General features: G+C 25.1%; 4 protein-coding genes across 9 annotated transcripts; 2 read left to right on the forward strand and 2 right to left on the reverse strand.

Moving 5' to 3' along the window:
- Positions 1-590: 590 nt before the first annotated feature.
- Positions 591-1,447, reverse strand: LOC122711444 (anaphase-promoting complex subunit 10). Its single transcript, XM_043930241.1, has 3 exons — positions 1,388-1,447; positions 1,057-1,309; positions 591-967 (listed from the first exon to the last, which is right to left on the reverse strand). Exons 1-3 carry the CDS (start codon positions 1,401-1,403, stop codon positions 676-678), a joined length of 561 nt encoding a protein of 186 aa, XP_043786176.1. The 5' UTR covers positions 1,404-1,447; the 3' UTR covers positions 591-675.
- A 290-nt stretch (positions 1,448-1,737) lies between these two features.
- Positions 1,738-5,207, forward strand: LOC122711442 (myotubularin-related protein 6). Of its 2 annotated transcripts, XM_043930233.1 has the most exons (13): positions 1,738-1,855; positions 2,166-2,279; positions 2,398-2,560; positions 2,618-2,775; positions 2,890-3,015; positions 3,077-3,211; positions 3,377-3,509; positions 3,587-3,813; positions 3,906-4,156; positions 4,260-4,400; positions 4,475-4,601; positions 4,668-4,931; positions 5,015-5,165. In XM_043930233.1, the coding sequence occupies exons 1-13, from the start codon at positions 1,832-1,834 to the stop codon at positions 5,156-5,158; spliced, it is 2,007 nt and encodes a 668-aa protein (XP_043786168.1). In that variant the 5' UTR covers positions 1,738-1,831; the 3' UTR covers positions 5,159-5,165. The 2 variants fall into 2 exon arrangements, with proteins under 2 accessions (XP_043786168.1, XP_043786167.1); XM_043930232.1 differs by having other exon boundaries at positions 4,668-5,207.
- On the reverse strand, positions 5,045-10,016 carry LOC122711443 (calnexin-like). 5 transcript variants are annotated; one of them, XM_043930238.1, is made up of 10 exons: positions 9,487-10,016; positions 9,152-9,404; positions 8,775-9,070; positions 8,054-8,713; positions 7,823-7,963; positions 7,560-7,685; positions 7,119-7,241; positions 6,790-6,939; positions 6,615-6,716; positions 5,045-5,166 (listed from the first exon to the last, which is right to left on the reverse strand). In XM_043930238.1, the coding sequence occupies exons 2-9, from the start codon at positions 9,393-9,395 to the stop codon at positions 6,660-6,662; spliced, it is 1,797 nt and encodes a 598-aa protein (XP_043786173.1). In that variant the 5' UTR covers positions 9,396-9,404; positions 9,487-10,016; the 3' UTR covers positions 5,045-5,166; positions 6,615-6,659. The 5 variants fall into 5 exon arrangements, with proteins under 5 accessions (XP_043786173.1, XP_043786170.1, XP_043786174.1 ...); XM_043930235.1 differs by lacking the exon at positions 5,045-5,166 and adding an exon at positions 5,995-6,439; XM_043930234.1 differs by lacking the exon at positions 5,045-5,166 and having other exon boundaries at positions 5,998-6,716; positions 9,487-10,015.
- Positions 10,017-10,676: 660 nt separating this feature from the next.
- Positions 10,677-15,238, forward strand: LOC122711462 (brain tumor protein-like). Its single transcript, XM_043930262.1, has 9 exons — positions 10,677-12,117; positions 12,330-12,661; positions 12,741-12,945; positions 13,014-13,509; positions 13,592-13,759; positions 13,830-14,080; positions 14,184-14,541; positions 14,625-14,857; positions 15,000-15,238. Exons 1-9 carry the CDS (start codon positions 11,437-11,439, stop codon positions 15,102-15,104), a joined length of 2,829 nt encoding a protein of 942 aa, XP_043786197.1. The 5' UTR covers positions 10,677-11,436; the 3' UTR covers positions 15,105-15,238.
- The last annotated feature ends 4,949 nt before the right edge of the window (positions 15,239-20,187 follow it).

Consider the following 20,187-nt stretch of genomic DNA (forward strand, 5'->3'; position numbering starts at 1 on the left):
ATTTCTAAAACTAAAATTATTTTTAAATGTATATGCTTACCTCTTTCAGAATTTTCATATAATTCTCTTTTATGACGAAAAGAAATTTTTGATGCATTTTTAATGTATTCCATAATTTTTTTATTAATTTTAGACAATGTATTATTATTAAAATCTTTTGATGCTAAAAATGAAATTTTTAAATATAATAGAATAACATTTATAGAAATAACATTTTAACTTTATATTATTATTAAAAAATTTATACCATAGTTTAACTTCAATTTTTCAAAGAAATTAGAAGTATATTTAAATGCAGTATTTACAAAATAATTTTTTTTTGTATATATATCACATGTTGTAATATTAATTAATATTAAAATAAACAAAAATTTCAACATCATATTCAAATTCTTATTACTTAGAGTATTGATTCATAACTAGAAATCATGGATAAAAGGAAAGTCTTTAAGTATACATAAAGATAAACATTGTATGTTTATATTTTTTTCATTCTTGATAATAGAATTTGAATTTAAATATATGTATAGATATATAATATACAATTTTATATAGATTTTTACTCATCTAATTTTTAATGAATATTTTATTAATATTCAAGAAATAAAATAACAATATGAGATGATAATTAAAAATCAAATTTGTAATAGTAAGAAATTAATAATATTTATTTTTTTATCTAACTGTAGCATAACGCAAAAATTCATTTGTAAGAAATTGACCTGCAATATAGGAAGCAGGTGGTCCAAGAATATCTTGTGTTGGACTATAAACATTAATTTGCCTCATATGTGTATCTCGCCCGTTTTGATGGTTACTTATTACAGCTATTTGTATCATAAATGTTCTAATAGGTCTGTCATTTATATCTTTTATAGGAATAATAACCCAGCCACTTGGTTCATTTAGATCCATGACTTCTATTTCTTGAAGATCATTGAAGTTTGTGCCTGCTCTGATGCTTATTCTAAAAATATAATATATATTTTACTGATAACAGTAATAATTAAGTAAAAATTTATTATTTCCAGCTAATAAGAGATATAAATTTCCTACCTACTAGGAGTATAACTTTCATCTAGCTTGTAATCTGTATATATACATATATCACAAATTGTTGTTTTTCTTTTGAACTGAATGTTTACCAAATGTGGAAGTTGTCCATCAGATTGCCAATAAGTTTCTGTGATATCATCGCGTAATTGATCTACACCAAAACCAGGTTTACAACTAGATAAACTCCAAATTGCATGATTTCCAACTTCACGTACACGACCTGCTAATTCTTTTTGTATAGGATCTATTTCTCCTATAAAAATAAAATTATTACAACAAATAGTTTTTTTAAAGATAATTATATTATATGAAAATCATTAATTTATATTACCAGTTTTGTTGCTCATTATTAATTTTAAAATTTAGATAATTAATTATAAAAAGTTTTAATCTAAAATTAAATTAAATAATTTTTTATTAAAGTAAATATTAAAATACATAAATATATTAATATTTATTTCGAAACTTATAAAATAATCTTTAAAAATATAATGTTTTTTCCTTTGCTGCCATCTATGATCAATACATAAAAAATTTTAAATATAAAAAAATGTTAATAATATAATTAATATTAATATTAATATTATTTTTTTATATAAAACATATAATAACTTTCATAATCTTTGACTAAATTGTATTAATGTCAAAAGAAGTATTTTGTTTTATATTGTCTAATGAAAACGCATTGAGAAACACTGCAATAATAGATCAGTGGTACCCAATTTATAATTCATCAAATGGTTAGGAATAAACAATTGAAAAAGAACGAAACGAAATGGATCAAATAAAGATTCCAAAGGTATCAAAATAAATATCTGTCTTATGTATAGCAAAGTTGTTTCATGAATAAATTTTAAATCATAATTTCGAACATCTATTAATATATTATTCACCAATATGTTTTATTAGCCGCTACATTGATATCAATGAAAAAAAAATTGTTTATATAATTATATAAAAATAATTAAAAAATTTTTTATATTTATTTCTAATAAATAAAATTCATAAAATATATATTTATTGATAGCTTTGAAAGATAATTAATATTATAACAATATATAATGCTATTATGACATCTGTCATTATAAGTGCAAATTTTATGATTTTAGGTAGAAAACGTCAGAATTTTAGATAAATATAGTAACAATCATTCTATTGGTACTCTTTACTTAACAGTAACACATCTTATATTTACAGAACGAAATGGGAAGAAAAAAATTTGGGTATGATAATAAATAAGTTATATTAAATTTTAACTATATTTAATATAATTACATATTTATTTTTTTTTTCATTTTCATTTTCAATTAATGTAAATATTCTTAACATTTTTTATTTTAGATATTATATACTCATATTGCAAATATAGAAAAACAACCATTAACTACAACAGGTTGTCCATTGTGCATTAAATGCAAACATTTTTATATTGTAACATTTGTCATTCCAAAAGAACGAGATTGCCATGATATATATCTTACCTTATCAAAATTATCTTGTCCAGGTAATATATATTTTTATAGTTAAAAAATTTATTTAATATCATATGTTTTTTTTTCAGTAAGTATAGAAGATCTTTATTGTTTTCATTATCAGCCAATTAAGGACACCTTACCACAGCACGCAGGATGGAATTTTTTTAATGTGCAAAGTGAATTTCAAAGACAAGGTGTTCCAAATGAAGAATGGTCTCTAACATATTTAAATATAAATTATGAGGTATTAATGTCTATAGTTAATTATATATATTTAATATATAATATAATGTTATATATTTAATATATATATAAGATTTATAAATATATTTTATATATTTATTTATTTAATTTTTAGCTCTGCGATACTTATCCAAAATATTTATATGTACCTAGCACATGTGCCAATAGCATCTTAATAGGTAGTGCAAAGTTTAGAAGTAGAGGAAGATTACCAGTTTTAACATATTTACATTCCAATAAGGTATATATTAAATGAAAACTCTTGAAAAAAATTAACAGATTATAAATGATATATTTTATAGGCTGCTATTTGTCGATGTAGCCAACCTTTATCAGGATTCAGTGCACGATGTCCTGAGGATGAACAAATAATGTATAATATTTTGCGTACAAATAATAGTTCTAAATACATGTATGTTGTAGATACACGACCACGAGTGAGTTGTTAAATTCATTAAAATATTTTTATAATTAAAATTTATTTTTATAATAAAAATTATTTCAATAAGCTATCATAAAATTTGTTTCTGTTATTCAATTTTTTAAATTTCTATTGAAAATAGAATCTAAAGAAAAGTTAATTTTTTATTTTATCTATTTAGATCAATGCCTTTGCTAATAGAGCTACGGGAAAAGGATATGAAAATGAGAACTTTTATGATAATATAAAATTTCACTTTTTTGGTATTGAAAACATTCATGTAATGAGAACGAGCTTAAATAAATTAATAGATTGTAAGCATATAAATGTTTCAAAATTTCTATGCAAATTATAATTTTTTATTATTTTGATATTTTTAATTATTATTTAGTACAAAGAATGACATCAATGACTACATTTTTAAATAATTTGGAAAGCAGTGGATGGTTAAAACATATACGATCTATTTTAGAAACTGCTTGGTTTATTGCTAGGGCAGTTTCAAACGGAGTTAGTGTGGTAGTACATTGCAGTGATGGCTGGGATCGCACTGCTCAAGTATGTTCATTAAGTGCTCTATTATTAGATCCATATTATAGGACAATTCAAGGTTTCCAAGTAAGATATGAATCATTGATTTAATTATAAATTTATAGTATATATAATTTAATTTCTTAAATATAGAAATATATATTTTATTTTATTTCTAGGCTTTAATAGAAAAAGATTGGTTGGCTTTTGGACATAAATTTAGTGATCGTTGTGGTCATATTAACTGTGATAATAAAGAATTAGCACCAATTTTTACACAATTTATTGATGCAACTTATCAATTATTGTTGCAATATCCTCATAAATTTCAATTCAATGAATTTTTCTTAATAACTCTCCATGATCATGTACATAGTTGTCAACATGGTACTTTTATAGCAAACTCAGAAAAAGAAAGACAAATTTTAAGGTATTATTTTTAATAATTTAATATAATAATTTATATAAATTAAAATAATAATTTATAATAATTTATTTATTATATCATTTAATTTCTATTTAATTATTTTTAGACTATCTGAAAGAACGTACTCTTTATGGGGATATATAGCAAATAATATGCATGAATATATAAATCCTTTATACAAATGTAATCGATTCAATGAAGATACTAGTTCTGTTCTTCAACCTAAATTAGCACCACAATGCATCATGTAATATATAATTTTATTATGTTTACATATTTAGGTATCATAAATTAAAATTCCATAAAAAAGTAATTTTTCAGTTTATGGCGAGGATTATACTTCAGATTTGAGAATGGTATTCATCCAAGAGAAACATACGAAGATTATCTTTTAATAATGCATGATCATACTAATTGTTTAGAAGATCATGTTAAACTTCTTTTGAAGGTATAAAGTTAGTTATTTTTATTTTTTTTATTAAATTTCTAATATTACTATCACAATATTAAATAGAGAGTCAATTCCTTAAATTCATTGAATTTAAATAACATCCAAAAAAGGGAGATACAAGCGAAATTAAAATTCGATAATAAATATATGAAAGATCCATTATCTGAAACTATCATAGAGAATACAAATCATGAAGAAAGATCAATGTGTAAGTTAAAAATTAATCAATTACAAAATGAACTAAAAACAGTTGCTTTAGACTGGAAGTTATTTAGAAATATGGAAGAATGTACATGCTCTACAACATTTGATGCATTTAACAAAAAGGTGAACTTAAATATATATTTAAATATATACTTAAGAATTTTATTTAGAATTAATAATTTATATTTTCTTCTTTCTTTCTTTAGCATCACTGTTGGTCATGTGGAGAAGTATTATGTACAAGATGCATGGGTGCACATAGTATTCTTGCTGGACACCATTCACAACGCGCAGTACCTACTTGTAAGTCATGTACGCAGAATTCTAATATTCCTTCCACTAGTCCTTAAATTGATTCCTTTAAACATTTATTTAAATTTATAATCTGTACCTAAAATGTATATTATATATGACAATTAAATGATGTAATATGAAAATAGGAATAAGCAAATAGTAACATTAATTATAAAATCACTCTGATGGAAATTGTGCATTGTGTATATCAGAAAATTGTATATCACATATTTTCATTTTATATAATTATTTAGTATTAATTATATAATTATTTAGATAATATTAGTATAATAATTTAATATGAAATAAAATATATTCATTTTAAACAAAAAAAATATACATATAAGAAATTATAATTTTATTTTAATGATTCAACACAGATTGTATCATAATAACTATTCTTCTAAAAATGTATTATTTTTTTAAGTAGTGTTTTTAAAATTAGAGATAAAAATAAAAAACTTTTTAAAATTAAAATTAAAAGTAAAAAATTAAAATTTAACTTAATATTTTATATTTATTTATGTTAATTTTCTATGTTAATTTTTAATAATTTTTTAATAAAAAAAATTTATTGAAATTTGAATAAAAGAAAAAAAATTGAATAAAAGAAAAGAAAAATTTTTATAATTTATTCATTATTTTTAAATAATTCCAAACTTAATAATAATTGTAATATAATACAATATGATATAATACATCAAATTATTTCATTCATATTATACAGTTTATTAACGTAATAGTAAAGGAATGAAACATTCTTTAAGAAAAATTGTTACATTGAATAATATTATAAATTTCTATGAAAAACAGTAATTGATAATATTAATAAAATCTTATGGATTACATGTTAAAAATTCTTAAACATGGCACAATTCATGTACTTTCTTAACTAACTTTTAACTGACATTATGAAGTTATTAAGAGCTAGTAGACAGTTAATAAGAATTAGGCTATTTAATTTTAAAGTATTCAATATAATTTTGTATTTTATATTTTATGATAAATATCACCAATAATTTTTATTATATGAAGAGCAAAATTAAAATTTAAAATTAAGTATATTATTGTTGTTATCTATAACTGAATGATATCAAAAGAAGGTTAAGAAAGAATACATGATCTGCTCTTTTATTATTATACAGAAATTATTAATAAATGTATTCTATTATTTCATTTTTTTAATGTACAATAACAAAAATTACATTGCTACACATTATAATGGCATAAATTACATCAAACATCATTCTTACAAATTTTTGCTTATTTTTTTTTTTTTTTAAGTATTTATATCATTCATACGCGTGAGTAACATGCTTCAATGTGATAATTATTTGCTAAAAAAATATGACTTAATAAAAAATTATACACATGAGAATCAAAAAAATATCTAATTAATTTTTAGATAAAAATCTGAATTCTAGTGAATTGTATTATATGTAATTAGATACTGAAAAAATTCTAATGTTCACGATGGCAAGTTCAAGTGGAATGTAAGTGTTACATAAATACCTTAGTAATACGAATTTTTTTTATTTCATTTAATTTCAATTCATTCTATTCTTTATTTGGTTTTCTTCGCCGTGGTCCATCACTACCTATTTCTGGTTTATCCTGAAAGCAATTCAAAATTAAAATAAATTTCTTAAATTATTATTATCATAATAAAAAAGAAAATTTAACTAACATTTTCTTCACTTTCTATAATTTCTTCATTTTCATTCAGTTTTTCAATTTCTTCAGTACTAGGTGGCAGATTTTCTGTTTCTTCTTGTTTTACTACTTGTTCATTTGTTACTAAAGATTGTTTATCATCATCTTTTAAATCATATTTATCCTAAAAAAATTAATTTTTTATATTTTATAAAAATATGAAAATATATTTAAAAAAATTATTTTTTAATATTTTCAAAAAATAAAAAATAAATTTTACTAAACTTCTAATTAGCATAATATGATTGTTTTATATAGTTACTATGGATATATATAGTTTGAAAACTAATGATTTTTTTATACCTGAGAAGCAAAGCAGCAACAATATATTACTAGCAATATGGGCAAGCCAGGAGCTATTATATATATACCCCATATCCAAGGATGTTCTGCAGTAAATGTACCAATCTGACGCCATACACTCCACTATATAAAATAATTATAAAATTACAAATTATATGTAAGATTCATAAACAAATTCTATCCAAGTATCATATTTACAAATTGATTTTTTAAAAATTAATCAATTTTTAAATATTTTTTTTTTAATTTTTCATACTATATGCTACTTTGTGTAATTTATAACTAACATAATTTATAACATATATAATTTTAATACTATGAAAAAAATTCATATGGATATGTTATGAGAAGGATAGCGCATTATAAAAGGTATCATATTACACTTTCATTCCAATCTTACAAAAAGTGAATGATGTGTAAATCTGAAATCACAAAATATACCTCACGGATTCGCTTTAGTAGATACCAAATATATAATATAACTGGTATTGCACAATATATAAAATACAATGCCCACCAGCCTGGTTTATAATTTGTTGCTTTCAATATTCGACCCCATAAAGTTACCTGTATAGTATAGCGTACATGTATCGCATTTCATAAAAATAATAATTTTTTTAATTTCATTATCAGTTCTTGATAAACTTAAGTTGTAAAATTAAATTAATAAATAATTTGATTAACTAAAAAAAAAAATCACTTACACTTTCCTCTGCAATTTGGGCGCGACGAACTTCAAAGGTATTATCAGCCCAATATTTTGCTACTTCTTCATCATGAGTAATAACAATATTATCAAAGAGGATGTCTGTAGACATTGACCAAAGTTCAAAGCCTACAGCAAACTATAAATTTAATATATTTATATTTAATACATAATATTTTCTATATTTAAAATTATTTGAAATATTATATGGAAATATATGAAAACATACAATAGGCATCATTTGGAATGGATGTTCATCATTAAAATAATTAGGATTATGTATTAATTTTGGCTTCCATTTGCCTTTATAATTTGGATTATTAATCAAAGGTGGTGACCATTTGCCTTTATAGCGAGGATTTTTTTTCATTTTTTGCTTATATAATCCACATCCAGGTGCATTAGTACACTTTGGATTTGGAATTTCTGGAGGTTCCCATTCTCCATCCATTTCAATATCCCAATCATCAGGTTTTACAGAATCAGGATTAGGTATCATTGGTGGTTCATCTTCAAGCCATCCTTCAGGCATAATATCGTCTTCATCAACAATTTGTGCTGGAGCATCTTCATCCCAATCATCTGGTTTAATAGCTGATAGATCAGGAATTTTTTCTTTGTCATCCCAGTCTTCTGGTTGAACATCAGTTGGATCTTCTATTTCCAAAGGTGGATTGACTGGTGGAGTAAAATCATCCAGCAAAGATCCAGAATTTACTATTTTATTATCAATCTTGATTTCAAAATTATTATCTGGCCGAATGATCAAAGTATATAGATGAGGTTGCTTATCTTTGAAAAAATCTTCCAAACGCTCCCTTGGTTTCTTGCAATGCTTCTCTTCTATTGAACCATTCAAAGGATTTTTGTGTCGAAAGATAAAATGTAGCTAAATTAAAAAAAAACAATTTAGAATGCTTTTATAAAAATAAATATCTTTTATTTATTACCTTGTGATCATTTCCACATTTATCAGGGCCAAACATTATGGTATAAGGAGTTTTATCATGGAATTTTTTTAAATCTTGATGTTCTGGATGTAAAGTAAGCAATTTTAAATAAGCTCCTCCACATTCTTGACTATCTTGAAAATTCACTTCATATTGTACAATTAAAGGTTTATCATTGAAATAAAATGGTGTAAATAATTTAGTAGATATAGCAGCATGTCTGGCTTTACTTTTAAGAACTAATCCTAGATCTCCCTCTTGGGCATGCTTTTTAGGTTCTTCTATAGACCAAATTCCTACCCAAATAACATTTATTATAATTTTGACAAAATATAAATATAAATATATACAATTAAAGCCATAAATAAAAAATTAACCATCATATTTTGCTATATCCTCATCTATAGAATCCTTCTTAGCTTCAGATAGAATCCAATGTTCTTTAAACTTTTCTTCATCATCGAATGTTTCTATTAAATATGCAAAACCAGAGATTTCAGGTCTCTTATATACTACTTTTGATGCTACATTTTCATCATTATTATCATTACTTTCATTAGCATTAATACTACTACACAACAGACATAAATAAATAATTAAATTCGCTACAAGTCTGGCCATCTCATATTCCTAAAAATAAAAAATGCGGAAATTGATGTTGAATGAAAATTATTGATTGTAAAATAAAGCTGAATAAAATTAATTTTCTTACCGAATTTAGACAACGAGCATCGATTCTTTAGTGAACCATACGAAAAGAAAAATTACAATATCTCGTAGATGACTTAATTAAATAATAAATAATAATTAAATTATATGACAAGAATGTTTGTGGCTATGCGTTCCAAAAAGCAGCAACAATGCCAAAAACAAGGCGGACAATAGAAAATAGTTCCACCTAATATAATTAATTAAATTATCAAATAAAATCTTGTAGCTAATAGTCCATAAAATAATGAAATAAAATGGTGAGTCAATTAAGCTCTTTTTTAAAATTAAATTTAATTAAATTTCTTATGAATTTTTTTTCACTTGGAGAAAAATTAATCGACTTTTAAGAAAATTTTTTCATTCGTATATCCTCTGACGTGTGATTATCCATGTAATATATGGTTTCTCTTGAACATCGTACTGTAAAATTTCGTTACAGTGATTCGCATTATAAAATATGAAATTTTCTAGAATAGAAAAAATTCTAACACTAATAAACAATAATTTATATTTCTATAAATTGCTTTAAGAAGACTATAAAATTTAAAGATAAAAAAGTTTATTATTTATTAATTCAATATTTGAATACTATGATTTTTTAAATAATTTTTTACATATATAAAAAAAATTAATAGAATATTAAATAACGTTGAGTGAAAACCACTGTTAAGAATCCCACCTATAATATACATGAATATATATACATGAATATATCATGAAATATTATATCGAATTCAATGTTATATAATTTATATGAAATAATTATTTAATTATTCGAAAAATGATGATTACATTTTGTTGTATAAGAATAAATAATTTTTAATATTTTAAATTATGATTTAAAATTATAACAAAATAATAATCTTTATATACATTACTCATGAAAACGTAGCATAAAATTTTAAAAATATTATTTATATATTTCTTCAATTAAATGATAAAGAAAGATTTAATATAAATATAATTTTTTTTTTTTATTATAAACTCGAGAAAAAGATATTATTATTCAAAATTTTCAACATTTTTAATTCATGACATAATTGTAAGATGTCTCTCGGTTTACTATATCAACAAAATTTGAGAGTTTCTAAGCCTATATCGTTTGTAAGTACACCTATCATTATATTAATTGTTTGCAGGGCTCCTGCATTGGGGTCAACTCTTCCCGATTCGAATGATTTATTTCTTCGCTCTACATATGAAAAAGTCCGAAATATTTGCGGTTGAGACATCGTATAACAATTGAAATACAAATATAATCGTAAACGACTCGGAGATTCGTGTGATTGATAAAAATGTTTATTAGTACACTTTGTGTACAAGATAAAATGTCGATCGTATTCAAAACGAAAATTTAATACGAATCCAGTGAACAAGTATTTCGAGGCCAGTGTTTCAAATGTAAATAAAAAAAAATTAGCCAAACTAAACAAGAAACGAAAAGAAAAAAAATTAACTACGTGTGATCACGAAATAGATTTCAAGAAATTTTTTATCTCAAGACACGAAACGAAAAAAGAAAGAAATAAAAAAAAAGAAAATATTAAAACTGAAATGCTACATGACGGAAATTCGTCCATCATAGTGAACATTGTATATTGATTCTATTTTTTTCTTTTTTTGGTCAATGGACGCCACAAAAAGCATTATTTTATGTATACAATAATAAAAATTCCAGTTGGTGGAGACCAAGTATGACACAGTGTTTTGTTTCGTGATTAAACGATCGATGCTACGATGTCTTGGTCCTCGTGTTTCGCAATCTGAAAAGAAGTTTGTGGCTTTTCTTTTTTTTTTTTTTTGTAGATGTTCATCATCTTTTTTGTTAGAGTGAAACGTTAAAATAACGTTTAACGTTAGATCTTGCAATTATCTCGCAATAAGTCTGTAAAAAGTAAAAGTTATTCGTAATAACACACATATTTGCACGTAAACAAGAAAGAATTACAAGATGGCATCATCCATGGTTGCTGTTCCCTCTGGAACAGCATCAGTCCCAGCTGGAACTGGTATTTCACAAAATGAAGATGTGGAGAATGGGAATGTGTTTAGTGAACGGAATATAAATACTGTTAATGGATGTAACGAAACCTCCAATCCTGGTGATGCTTTGGAAGAAATAAATTGTGGTACTGGAGAAACTGGTGATCAAGAATGCGCTATTTGCATGAGTAAACTTTGTTCCCCACGAGTGCTTTCTTGTCTTCATGTATTTTGTGAAGCTTGTTTAGACAAACTTCTGATGGATGAGGCAGGTGATTCAAAGGTTAGCTCAGTTCTAATCTGTCCTCTCTGTCAACAAGAAACTTCCATTAGTTCTAAGGGTGCCGCATCATTGACATGTGACTATGTTCTAACGAATATACTCGACATGTCTGCAATTGAAAATATGGCTGTACTTTGTACCTCGTGTAAAGCCAAAGAGAGTGCAGTTGCACGTTGCTCTGATTGTGCCAACTTCTTGTGTCCGAATTGCAACACTGCACATCAATTTATGCGTTGTTTTGAAAGTCACAAGGTAGTGGCATTTGAAGATTTAAAACAATCCAACGAAGCTATACCAATACATAAACCTATTTTTTGCGAATATCATCCTGCTGAGAATATGAAGTTTTACTGTTATACTTGCCAGGTAATTAAAATTTTTAATTTCTTTATTTTATATTTTAATAATTTTATAATAATTTATTAGAAATTTCTGTGAGCCCATACAAAGTATGGATTATAAATAGATTTCATCTTATTACTAATATAATGTTTGATTAGTAATGATTAGTAATAATTGGATATTATAAATTTATAAATGATTAGATGTAACAAATAAATATTATTTGTTCAATTTAGGAACCTATATGTAATGAGTGTTTGCTTATTGAACATAAAGCTCCAGACCATCAATATGAACGATTAGTAGATGCAGAACCACGTCAAAAAGAAGAATTAATAAAACTTATGAATGAGAGTAAAGCTAGAATTGCAGATTGTGACCAAATGTCTGCGCAATTAGAAAATGCACTTAGTGAATTACAAGCACAACATGATCAAGCTAAAGATTTAATTGTAGAGACATTTCAGAGTTATAAAGCTGTCTTAGAAAAATGTCGAGACAATGCTTTAGTTGAACTTGAAAAATTACATTCAGATAGGGAATTAGAAATAATGGATACATTTCATAGGTTGGAAGAATATCTTTGTAATGAATATTATTTATATATATTTAAAAAAATTTTATTAAATTATTGATCACTTTTGCAGTGTTGAAAAAACGGTAGAAAAAATAGAAGATGCTTGTCGTTTTACTTCCCGACTTCTTGAGCATGGTGACGCTGTTGAGATACTTGCGCTTCGTCGTATTGTAGGAACACAGTTATTGAATTTAATAAAAAATACACCAAAGCCAAATGTTTCTTTTTCGATTCAATTTCAAACCGATTACAATCAGTTTGAAAAAACAGTGAAGGTTGGTATATATTATATTTTTAATATATATAGAAGAAATTTTAAACAAAGATATAAACAAAATTATAGGAAGTCTTTGGTAAATTTCATACTGAGAGCACACCAGTATCAAAATCTACTTCAGAACCAATTACAACCATATCTGGTGTTTCTGCAAACCAACAAATTGTTCATACTTCAATGGGCTGTCCACGTTCTATTAGTACAAGGTCTCCCATTTCTCTTCCCACATCAATGCAATCCTCCTTTGAAGGTGAACCTTCGTTTGTTATACCTCCAACATCCAGTCCTCAAAACATTCAACCTCCACCTCCTGTATCCCTTCCTCCAGGTCCTATCCATGGACTTACTAGTATTCAAGAGTATAATCTACAGCAGTTAGCTAGTTTGGCAGAAAAAGTTGAAATGGTTGGAGACACGAATGTAGTTGGTCCTAGTTCAAATCCTAGTCCAACACCACCTTTCACTTTAGCAGATTTATTTGCTGGTGATTTGAGTTCTACCAGTCATGCAATTAATAATTTGCAAGCTCTTGCAAAATTAGGAAATACACTTGGTAATCAAGGTATAAAACGAAAGATATTACTATTTATTTCTCTTATATAATAAAATAATGTAATAATTTTGTAAAATTTGTTTATTTTCAGATCTTGGCAATCCTACTATTAATGGTGGTAGTGGATTAGTACTTGGTAGAGGCCCTTCGCCAGCTATTGTAGATACACCAAACCTAAGTTTAGCTGCTAATAGTCTTTTAAATGGAGGATTTCAATCATTGTCCTCGTCTACTTCCCCAATACTTTCACAGGGTGCTGGTAAGATTTTTTAAATTATTTTAAATAGATATTAATATATTTTAAATTAATTGAAATAACACAATTACAGACGATTTAAGAGGAGATTCTATGCATAACATGCCTGTAGTAGTAGGAAATACAGTTGGCAACGTAACAGGTTCTGGATCTGGAAATTATGCCCATCCACGTTCGAATAACACGAAATTAACTCCTATGCACATTAGATGTAAATTTGGGCAGTTAGGTCCCAGTAAAGGTCAATTTAGTTCACCTCATGGATTCTGTTTAAGTGCTGACGAAGACATTATTGTTGCTGATACTAATAATCACAGAATTCAAGTATATAATTGTTTTGACATTTAAAATATTTAATTTGATATTTAATTTAAAAAATTAATTAATTTAAAATCTTTATTCACTTTAATATGAAATTTGTTTTCAGATATTTGAAAAAACTGGTATTTTCAAATTCCAATTCGGTGTTCCTGGTAAAGAAGAAGGACAATTATGGTATCCTAGAAAAGTCGCTGTGATGAGAAATAGTGGGAAGTTCGTTGTTTGTGATCGAGGAAACGAACGATCGAGAATGCAGATATTTACAAAAAGTGGTCACTTTATTAAAAAAATTGCAATTCGTTACATTGATATTGTAGCTGGTTTAGCTGTGACAAGCGAGGGTCATATTTTGGCTGTTGATAGTGTATCACCAACAGTGTTTGTAATCAGTGATACAGGAGATTTATTAAGGTGGTTTGATTGTAGTGAATATATGAGAGAACCAAGTGATATTGCAATTAGTGGTAAATAATTTTTAAATTTTTATAAATTTATATTATAATACATACATTATAAATTTATAAAAAATTTTCTTTTTTATTTACAGGTAAAGAATATTTTGTTTGTGACTTCAAGGGGCATTGTGTTGTAGTATTTAATGAGGAAGGTAAATTTTTGCGTCGCATTGGCTGTGACAATGTAACAAATTTCCCAAATGGGATCGATATTAGCGATGCAGGAGATATATTAATAGGAGATTCGCATGGAAATCGTTTTCATGTAGCTGTTTTTTCAAGAGATGGTTCTTTAATTTCTGAATTCGAATGTCCATATGTCAAGGTAAAACTTTTAATAAATGTTTCTTCAAATGGATTTATAATATCATTTTATTGATATTAAGTTGTATATTTTATATGAATATTAAAATACATAATTATATATTTATATAAATATTATTATATAATTGACGGAATTTTTTCAGGTCTCTCGATGTTGTGGCTTGAAAATAACTTCAGAAGGATATATTGTAACTTTGGCTAAAAATAATCATCATGTCCTTGTATTAAACACTCTTTACATATCATGAAGTGAAGAAGTAGATCAAATAAGTATGTAACTTTCTTCGACAAATGGAATTTCCTTGATGAATATTGTTCCAACAAAGAAAAAATTGATTATAAAAAGAAAGAAGAAAATATCTAATATATCCATGGCATCGAACTCTTTGAGATTTGGGCCTATCCAAGTAATAGAATTATAAACAAATGCAGCATGCAGCTTTAATAGTTTATATATATATATATATATACATATATATATATATATAAACAAAAAAAAACAAAAGAAAAATGGAAAAACGAGTATAAATGCGTCCCTGTTTTATGAAAGTAATAATGTTCGAACGAAGAAACAAACAGAAAAGGTAAACGTACGTCTCCGACCAAAAAACAGTATAAATAGTAATATAGTAAAGTTGCATTTGGTAAACTGCCAAGATAAATTAATATGGAGAAAAAAAAAAAAAAAGAAAAAAAAAGAAAAAGAAAAAAAAGAAACGAAGTTAAGCAAAGGGAAATAGAGAAAGAAGAATTGGATTGTTTTGACCGGAAATAGAAGAAAAGGAACAAGAAAAGCTGCAAGAAGTGAAAGGAAGTTGCAGAACAATAGCTTTCCATCACAATCGGTTGCATCATGTACGACTTCGTCAGTATTTTAGGTATGTTTACAAATCAAATTATTCTAGTCTCTAATGAGCACTGTTTTACATGCCGATTTTTCAATTTGTGCTCGAAGCAACGTGTATCTCTAATCTATTTCATCATGAAACCAAAATATTGTATGTGTATAACGACATGTATAATGACATGGAAAAAGAAAGGAGAAATTGAAAAGATTTTTTCTTCCGTACGTTACTTCGAGACCTACTCGTAGATACACTAAGTTTCTAAGATTTCATTAAGAAGCATTAAGTAATCCAATAAGCATATTGAGAAACGAAAAGTTATGATTATTAAAAAAAAAGTAATGATAATATACATAATACAAATTCCTGTGCTCGATGCGGGAAAAATTAAAATGTTGCATGCTGCGACACATGGTAGTACTTCCTGCTCTTATCATATCATATCTCTATTTAAAAAAAAAAAAGAAGAAAAAAAGACGAACAAAAACACACACTATACTCCTCGTTACCGTAATACGAAGCTTAAACAAAAAGAAAAAGAACAAAAAATTTAAAAAAAAAGGAAAAAAATATGAACTACATTCCTGGTAATTTTTTCCTGCGCGTTTGAAAATTAGTAGTTCCAAAAGAGTAAAAAAGAAAAAAAAAGAATTTTATGGGGTAAAATTAATATGGGAAAAATTAAAATTACAAATACGTTAAAAATCAAACATTTAATGTCTTTTAAAACGAGGAATGGAATACAATATATTATTATATTTGAGAAAAAAATTGAAAACGATTAATCTAGATTTGCCACTGATAATAGATCCCATTTGTGCATTATTAAAAGAAACAAAAAAAAAAAAAAAAGGTAATAGATAAAGCACATAATGGTTACAATATTTATATACTCAGGATGCTTTATTATGGTCCACCACATATGCGTGTGTGAATTATTCGTGGTGCTAGTGAATAAAAATATATCCATACCATGTAAATGTATTTGTTATAAAAATTACAAAATCGTTCCGACATTTAATGATGCTGTGGAACGATCATGTAATATATTATACAAGATTCGTAACTAAAAATTATACCACCGGAATCATAGGAACAATATCTTTATCTATGTATAAAAAGATTTAAAAAAATATGGGAAGAACATCATACAGTTTGCTAAACAACTTCTATTTATGTATATAATTAATATGATCCGTAAAGAAAGATAAAAATCCATGTAAAACACATTCATATATATATATAAATACACATATTTTTTAGGGTTGTTTACATGATCAGCCTTAAGACTTAATTAATAAAATAAAAATAAATGAAATGTGTATGCAATATATATATATATATATACATATACATACATACATACATATATATATATATATATACATATATATATATATATATATATTATATAAAATATTAAGTAAATCACTATATACTGTTGTAATTACCTACAATAACAATTAAATGTAAATAATAATCTTGCCATACCAAATATTAAAAAGCACATCCATATATATGTATATATATTAATATATATTTATATATATATTGATATACATTGATATATATATATATATTTAAATATATATATATATATTTCTATTTGGATAGCTTGGACGAATTTTTTGGTTTTTTTTTTTTTTTNTTTTTTTTTTTTTTTTTTTTTTTTTTTTTTTTTTTTTTTTTTTTTTTTTTTTTTTTTTTTTTGCAAAAAAATTGGTTATGCTAAATAGAATTGATTTAAGGAAATGAATGGCTATTTAATAAGGAAATGGGAGATATGTCTAAAAACACAGAATGATGCAGAACCGCAAGAACGATAATAGAAAGTTACTCAAAACAAAACAAGACAAAAAAAATAAATTTGCGCATAACATTTGTAGTAAATTGCACGAAGCCTACGTACGTACACCTAAGCTAATCAGTCGTAATCATCTTTTATTACTAGAAGTTTTAATTTTATATATATTAAGAAAAAAAGATGTAATTCTGAAGTATTTAATAGTCATGGTTAGCAGAGTTATATAAATAATGCCTGTGATAATAGTATCGTCAGGATAAGTTGTGTCCTTACAGAGTCTCTGATGTTGTTGCTAGGTAAATATAATTAGAGATACCAAAACAAAATACTGTTAGCAAGACGCGTTGTGGAAGGTGTATTTTTGTTTGATGCACAATAACACCTGATACAAAGCTATCAAATGGTCTCTAATGGTATGTTGAATATAAGAAAGAAAAAAATAATAATATTGAGAGAGAATGAGAGGGAGAAAAGAAATATTGCAAACATTTTTGCCAGTCGTATTTAAAGACAAAGAAGAAAAAAAAATGAACTTATAGTATAATGAATGGATGACCATTAATGAGAGGGTCTTTTACCTCACAAAATTATTATATTACGCTCACCTTATATATACTTGAATATTTTAGTATAGATTTACTCTATTTACATATTTTTATCTGTGGAAGACTACTTGGCTAATTTAGGCCACTGTTGAAATTCACCCCTTATTTGCCTTGATGTTTAAATTACAATAATAATATAAAAGAAAAAAAAATGAAACGAGAATTACTTGTTACGTAAATGGTAATTGTGATAGATTTTTTGATGATTTTTACAATCTCAAAAGTCTTATTATCCTAATATGTATAGAATTATGATAGTCATTCTCTACATTACATAAAGAAACTCTGCTTACTTGTTAAAAAAATAATTAATAATTATTAAATAACAAAAAAATAATGAATATATCATCTTATTGTAAGCAGTTTACAAGAAACAAAAGAAATATATACTATCAGTCTATTAAAATAAACGTATTTAAATATGTTCTACGTATTATACTTTTAACTAAACTAATGTTTTTATCGCTATTAAAAAATATATATATATAAAGTTTCCAAGGCCTTTTTAGGTGCCACCTAAAAAAAAAAAAGAACTTTAATATAATTTCGGTTTTTCTAATTGTTCTTTGTATTCGTTTACGACGTGCTATCTGTGAGCAACTTAAAATAAAAAAATAGAAAAAAAGAAATTCATGAAAACATGTCCATCCATGTTTTTATATTTTATTTTGTAGCAATAATGACCAAATTTATTTAATTTAATGAACGATGAAAATTTCTAATAAAGAATATCTATCCAATTATGTTTGCATAATTGGCGGAATTATTTATCAATGGAGGAAATATTTTTATGCGAAGAATAGTTTCGCAATTCAAAAATAGCGCTAGAAGTGTGCTTTAAAATTTTTTAATGACGAAAATATTATTTAGTAATCAATTTTATTTTGTTGATTTTGAATTTTTGATATTGCAGTTTTCGGTGTATTATTTAATAATATGTTGATATTACATGAAAATAATATAAAATTTTTCGAATATGTTGCTGCAATTATAAGATCGTATCGCGAACATGTACAAAGTAATGCCAGCTGTAAAAGATGACGAAGAACAAAAAAATTGTATCATATAACTGTCACAATTAAAAGAAAAAAATTTTACAAAGAAATAAAGAAGGAAGTAACTGACACGAAAATAATATATAAAATATGTTCCTGATTTTGAAGATCGCATCACATTTAAACAATACAATAAAAATAACTCGCGTGCTTTTTGCGGATATTGCAAAAGGGGGGCATCTATGCATACATAATGTATAATATATACATATATACATTAATAATAAGATTTAAAATGAAAAAATAAAAATGTAATATTAATTGAATTTTAGCCTACGGTTAATCATAGTCTTCCTAGAGTTCTGGAAAAAAAGAAAGAAAAAGAAAAGTTTTCTTTTTTGCGATATTTAATTTTTTTTTCTATTTACGGTCATGGCTATTTGAAAGTTAAGCTATAGTTTATTACTATAGCTATAAAAGAGCGTAATAAAATGAAAATTATTATCCCCCACGGTATTTAATGCTAATAAGAATTGGCACATAGATCTGCTAAAATATTTTATCAAACATGACTTACATGTATTGCAAAAATTAATTTCAAAAAATAGATAGAAAATAGAAAAAAAAAGGAATAAAGAATCGTACATGCGTATATATATTTTTTTTTGAAATATTGTTATTTGGCATATATTTGTATAAAAATTTAAATATGATAGATATTAAAAGAAAAAAAGAGAGAGAGATAAAATATAGGAGCCAAGTTCAAAATAAAAAAAAAACCATATTTTATTATTATAGTTTATTACGTAAAACAAACTGCGTTTCTTTATTGTTTTTTTTCTCTTTATTTTTCTTTTTTTTTAAATAACTTTTTTTTCATTGCTTTACTCATTTCTTGTAGATCGTTTTTTTTTTATCTCAGTCGAGGCATTAATATGTGTTTTTTTGTCTGTTTGTTAAAGAACATATTTATATGTATATACCTATATCGAGTCGCGTTGATTTTTTCTCTTTATTCAAATTTTGGGTGCGTGCGTTTTACCATTTCATATAATAATAATAATTATAATAATAATAATAAT

Source organism: Apis laboriosa, unplaced genomic scaffold, assembly GCF_014066325.1.
Source record: "Apis laboriosa isolate Shangri-la unplaced genomic scaffold, ASM1406632v1 scaffold170_cov151, whole genome shotgun sequence".
NCBI classification, from domain to species: domain Eukaryota; kingdom Metazoa; phylum Arthropoda; class Insecta; order Hymenoptera; family Apidae; genus Apis; species Apis laboriosa.

Excerpts from the sequence above, each read along its gene's own strand:
- LOC122711444 (XM_043930241.1), bottom strand. Across the intron at positions 968-1,056 it reads GAAAGTTATACTCCTAGTAG|AATAAGCATCAGAGCAGGCA; the intron begins GTAGGAAATTTA and ends TTATATTTTTAG.
- LOC122711442 (XM_043930232.1), top strand. The coding sequence starts at position 1,832 with ATGGATCAAATAAAGATTCCAAAG. Across the intron at positions 4,157-4,259 it reads AAAGAAAGACAAATTTTAAG|ACTATCTGAAAGAACGTACT; the intron begins GTATTATTTTTA and ends AATTATTTTTAG. Across the intron at positions 4,401-4,474 it reads TTAGCACCACAATGCATCAT|TTTATGGCGAGGATTATACT; the intron begins GTAATATATAAT and ends GTAATTTTTCAG.
- LOC122711443 (XM_043930238.1), bottom strand. The coding sequence starts at position 9,395 with ATGGCCAGACTTGTAGCGAATTTAATTATTTATTTATGTCTGTTGTGT. Across the intron at positions 7,686-7,822 it reads CCCAAATTGCAGAGGAAAGT|GTAACTTTATGGGGTCGAAT; the intron begins GTAAGTGATTTT and ends TATACTATACAG. Across the intron at positions 6,717-6,789 it reads TTATAGAAAGTGAAGAAAAT|GATAAACCAGAAATAGGTAG; the intron begins GTTAGTTAAATT and ends AATTGCTTTCAG.
- LOC122711462 (XM_043930262.1), top strand. The coding sequence starts at position 11,437 with ATGGCATCATCCATGGTTGCTGTTCCCTCTGGAACAGCATCAGTCCCA. Across the intron at positions 12,118-12,329 it reads TTTACTGTTATACTTGCCAG|GAACCTATATGTAATGAGTG; the intron begins GTAATTAAAATT and ends TGTTCAATTTAG. Across the intron at positions 13,510-13,591 it reads AAATACACTTGGTAATCAAG|ATCTTGGCAATCCTACTATT; the intron begins GTATAAAACGAA and ends GTTTATTTTCAG.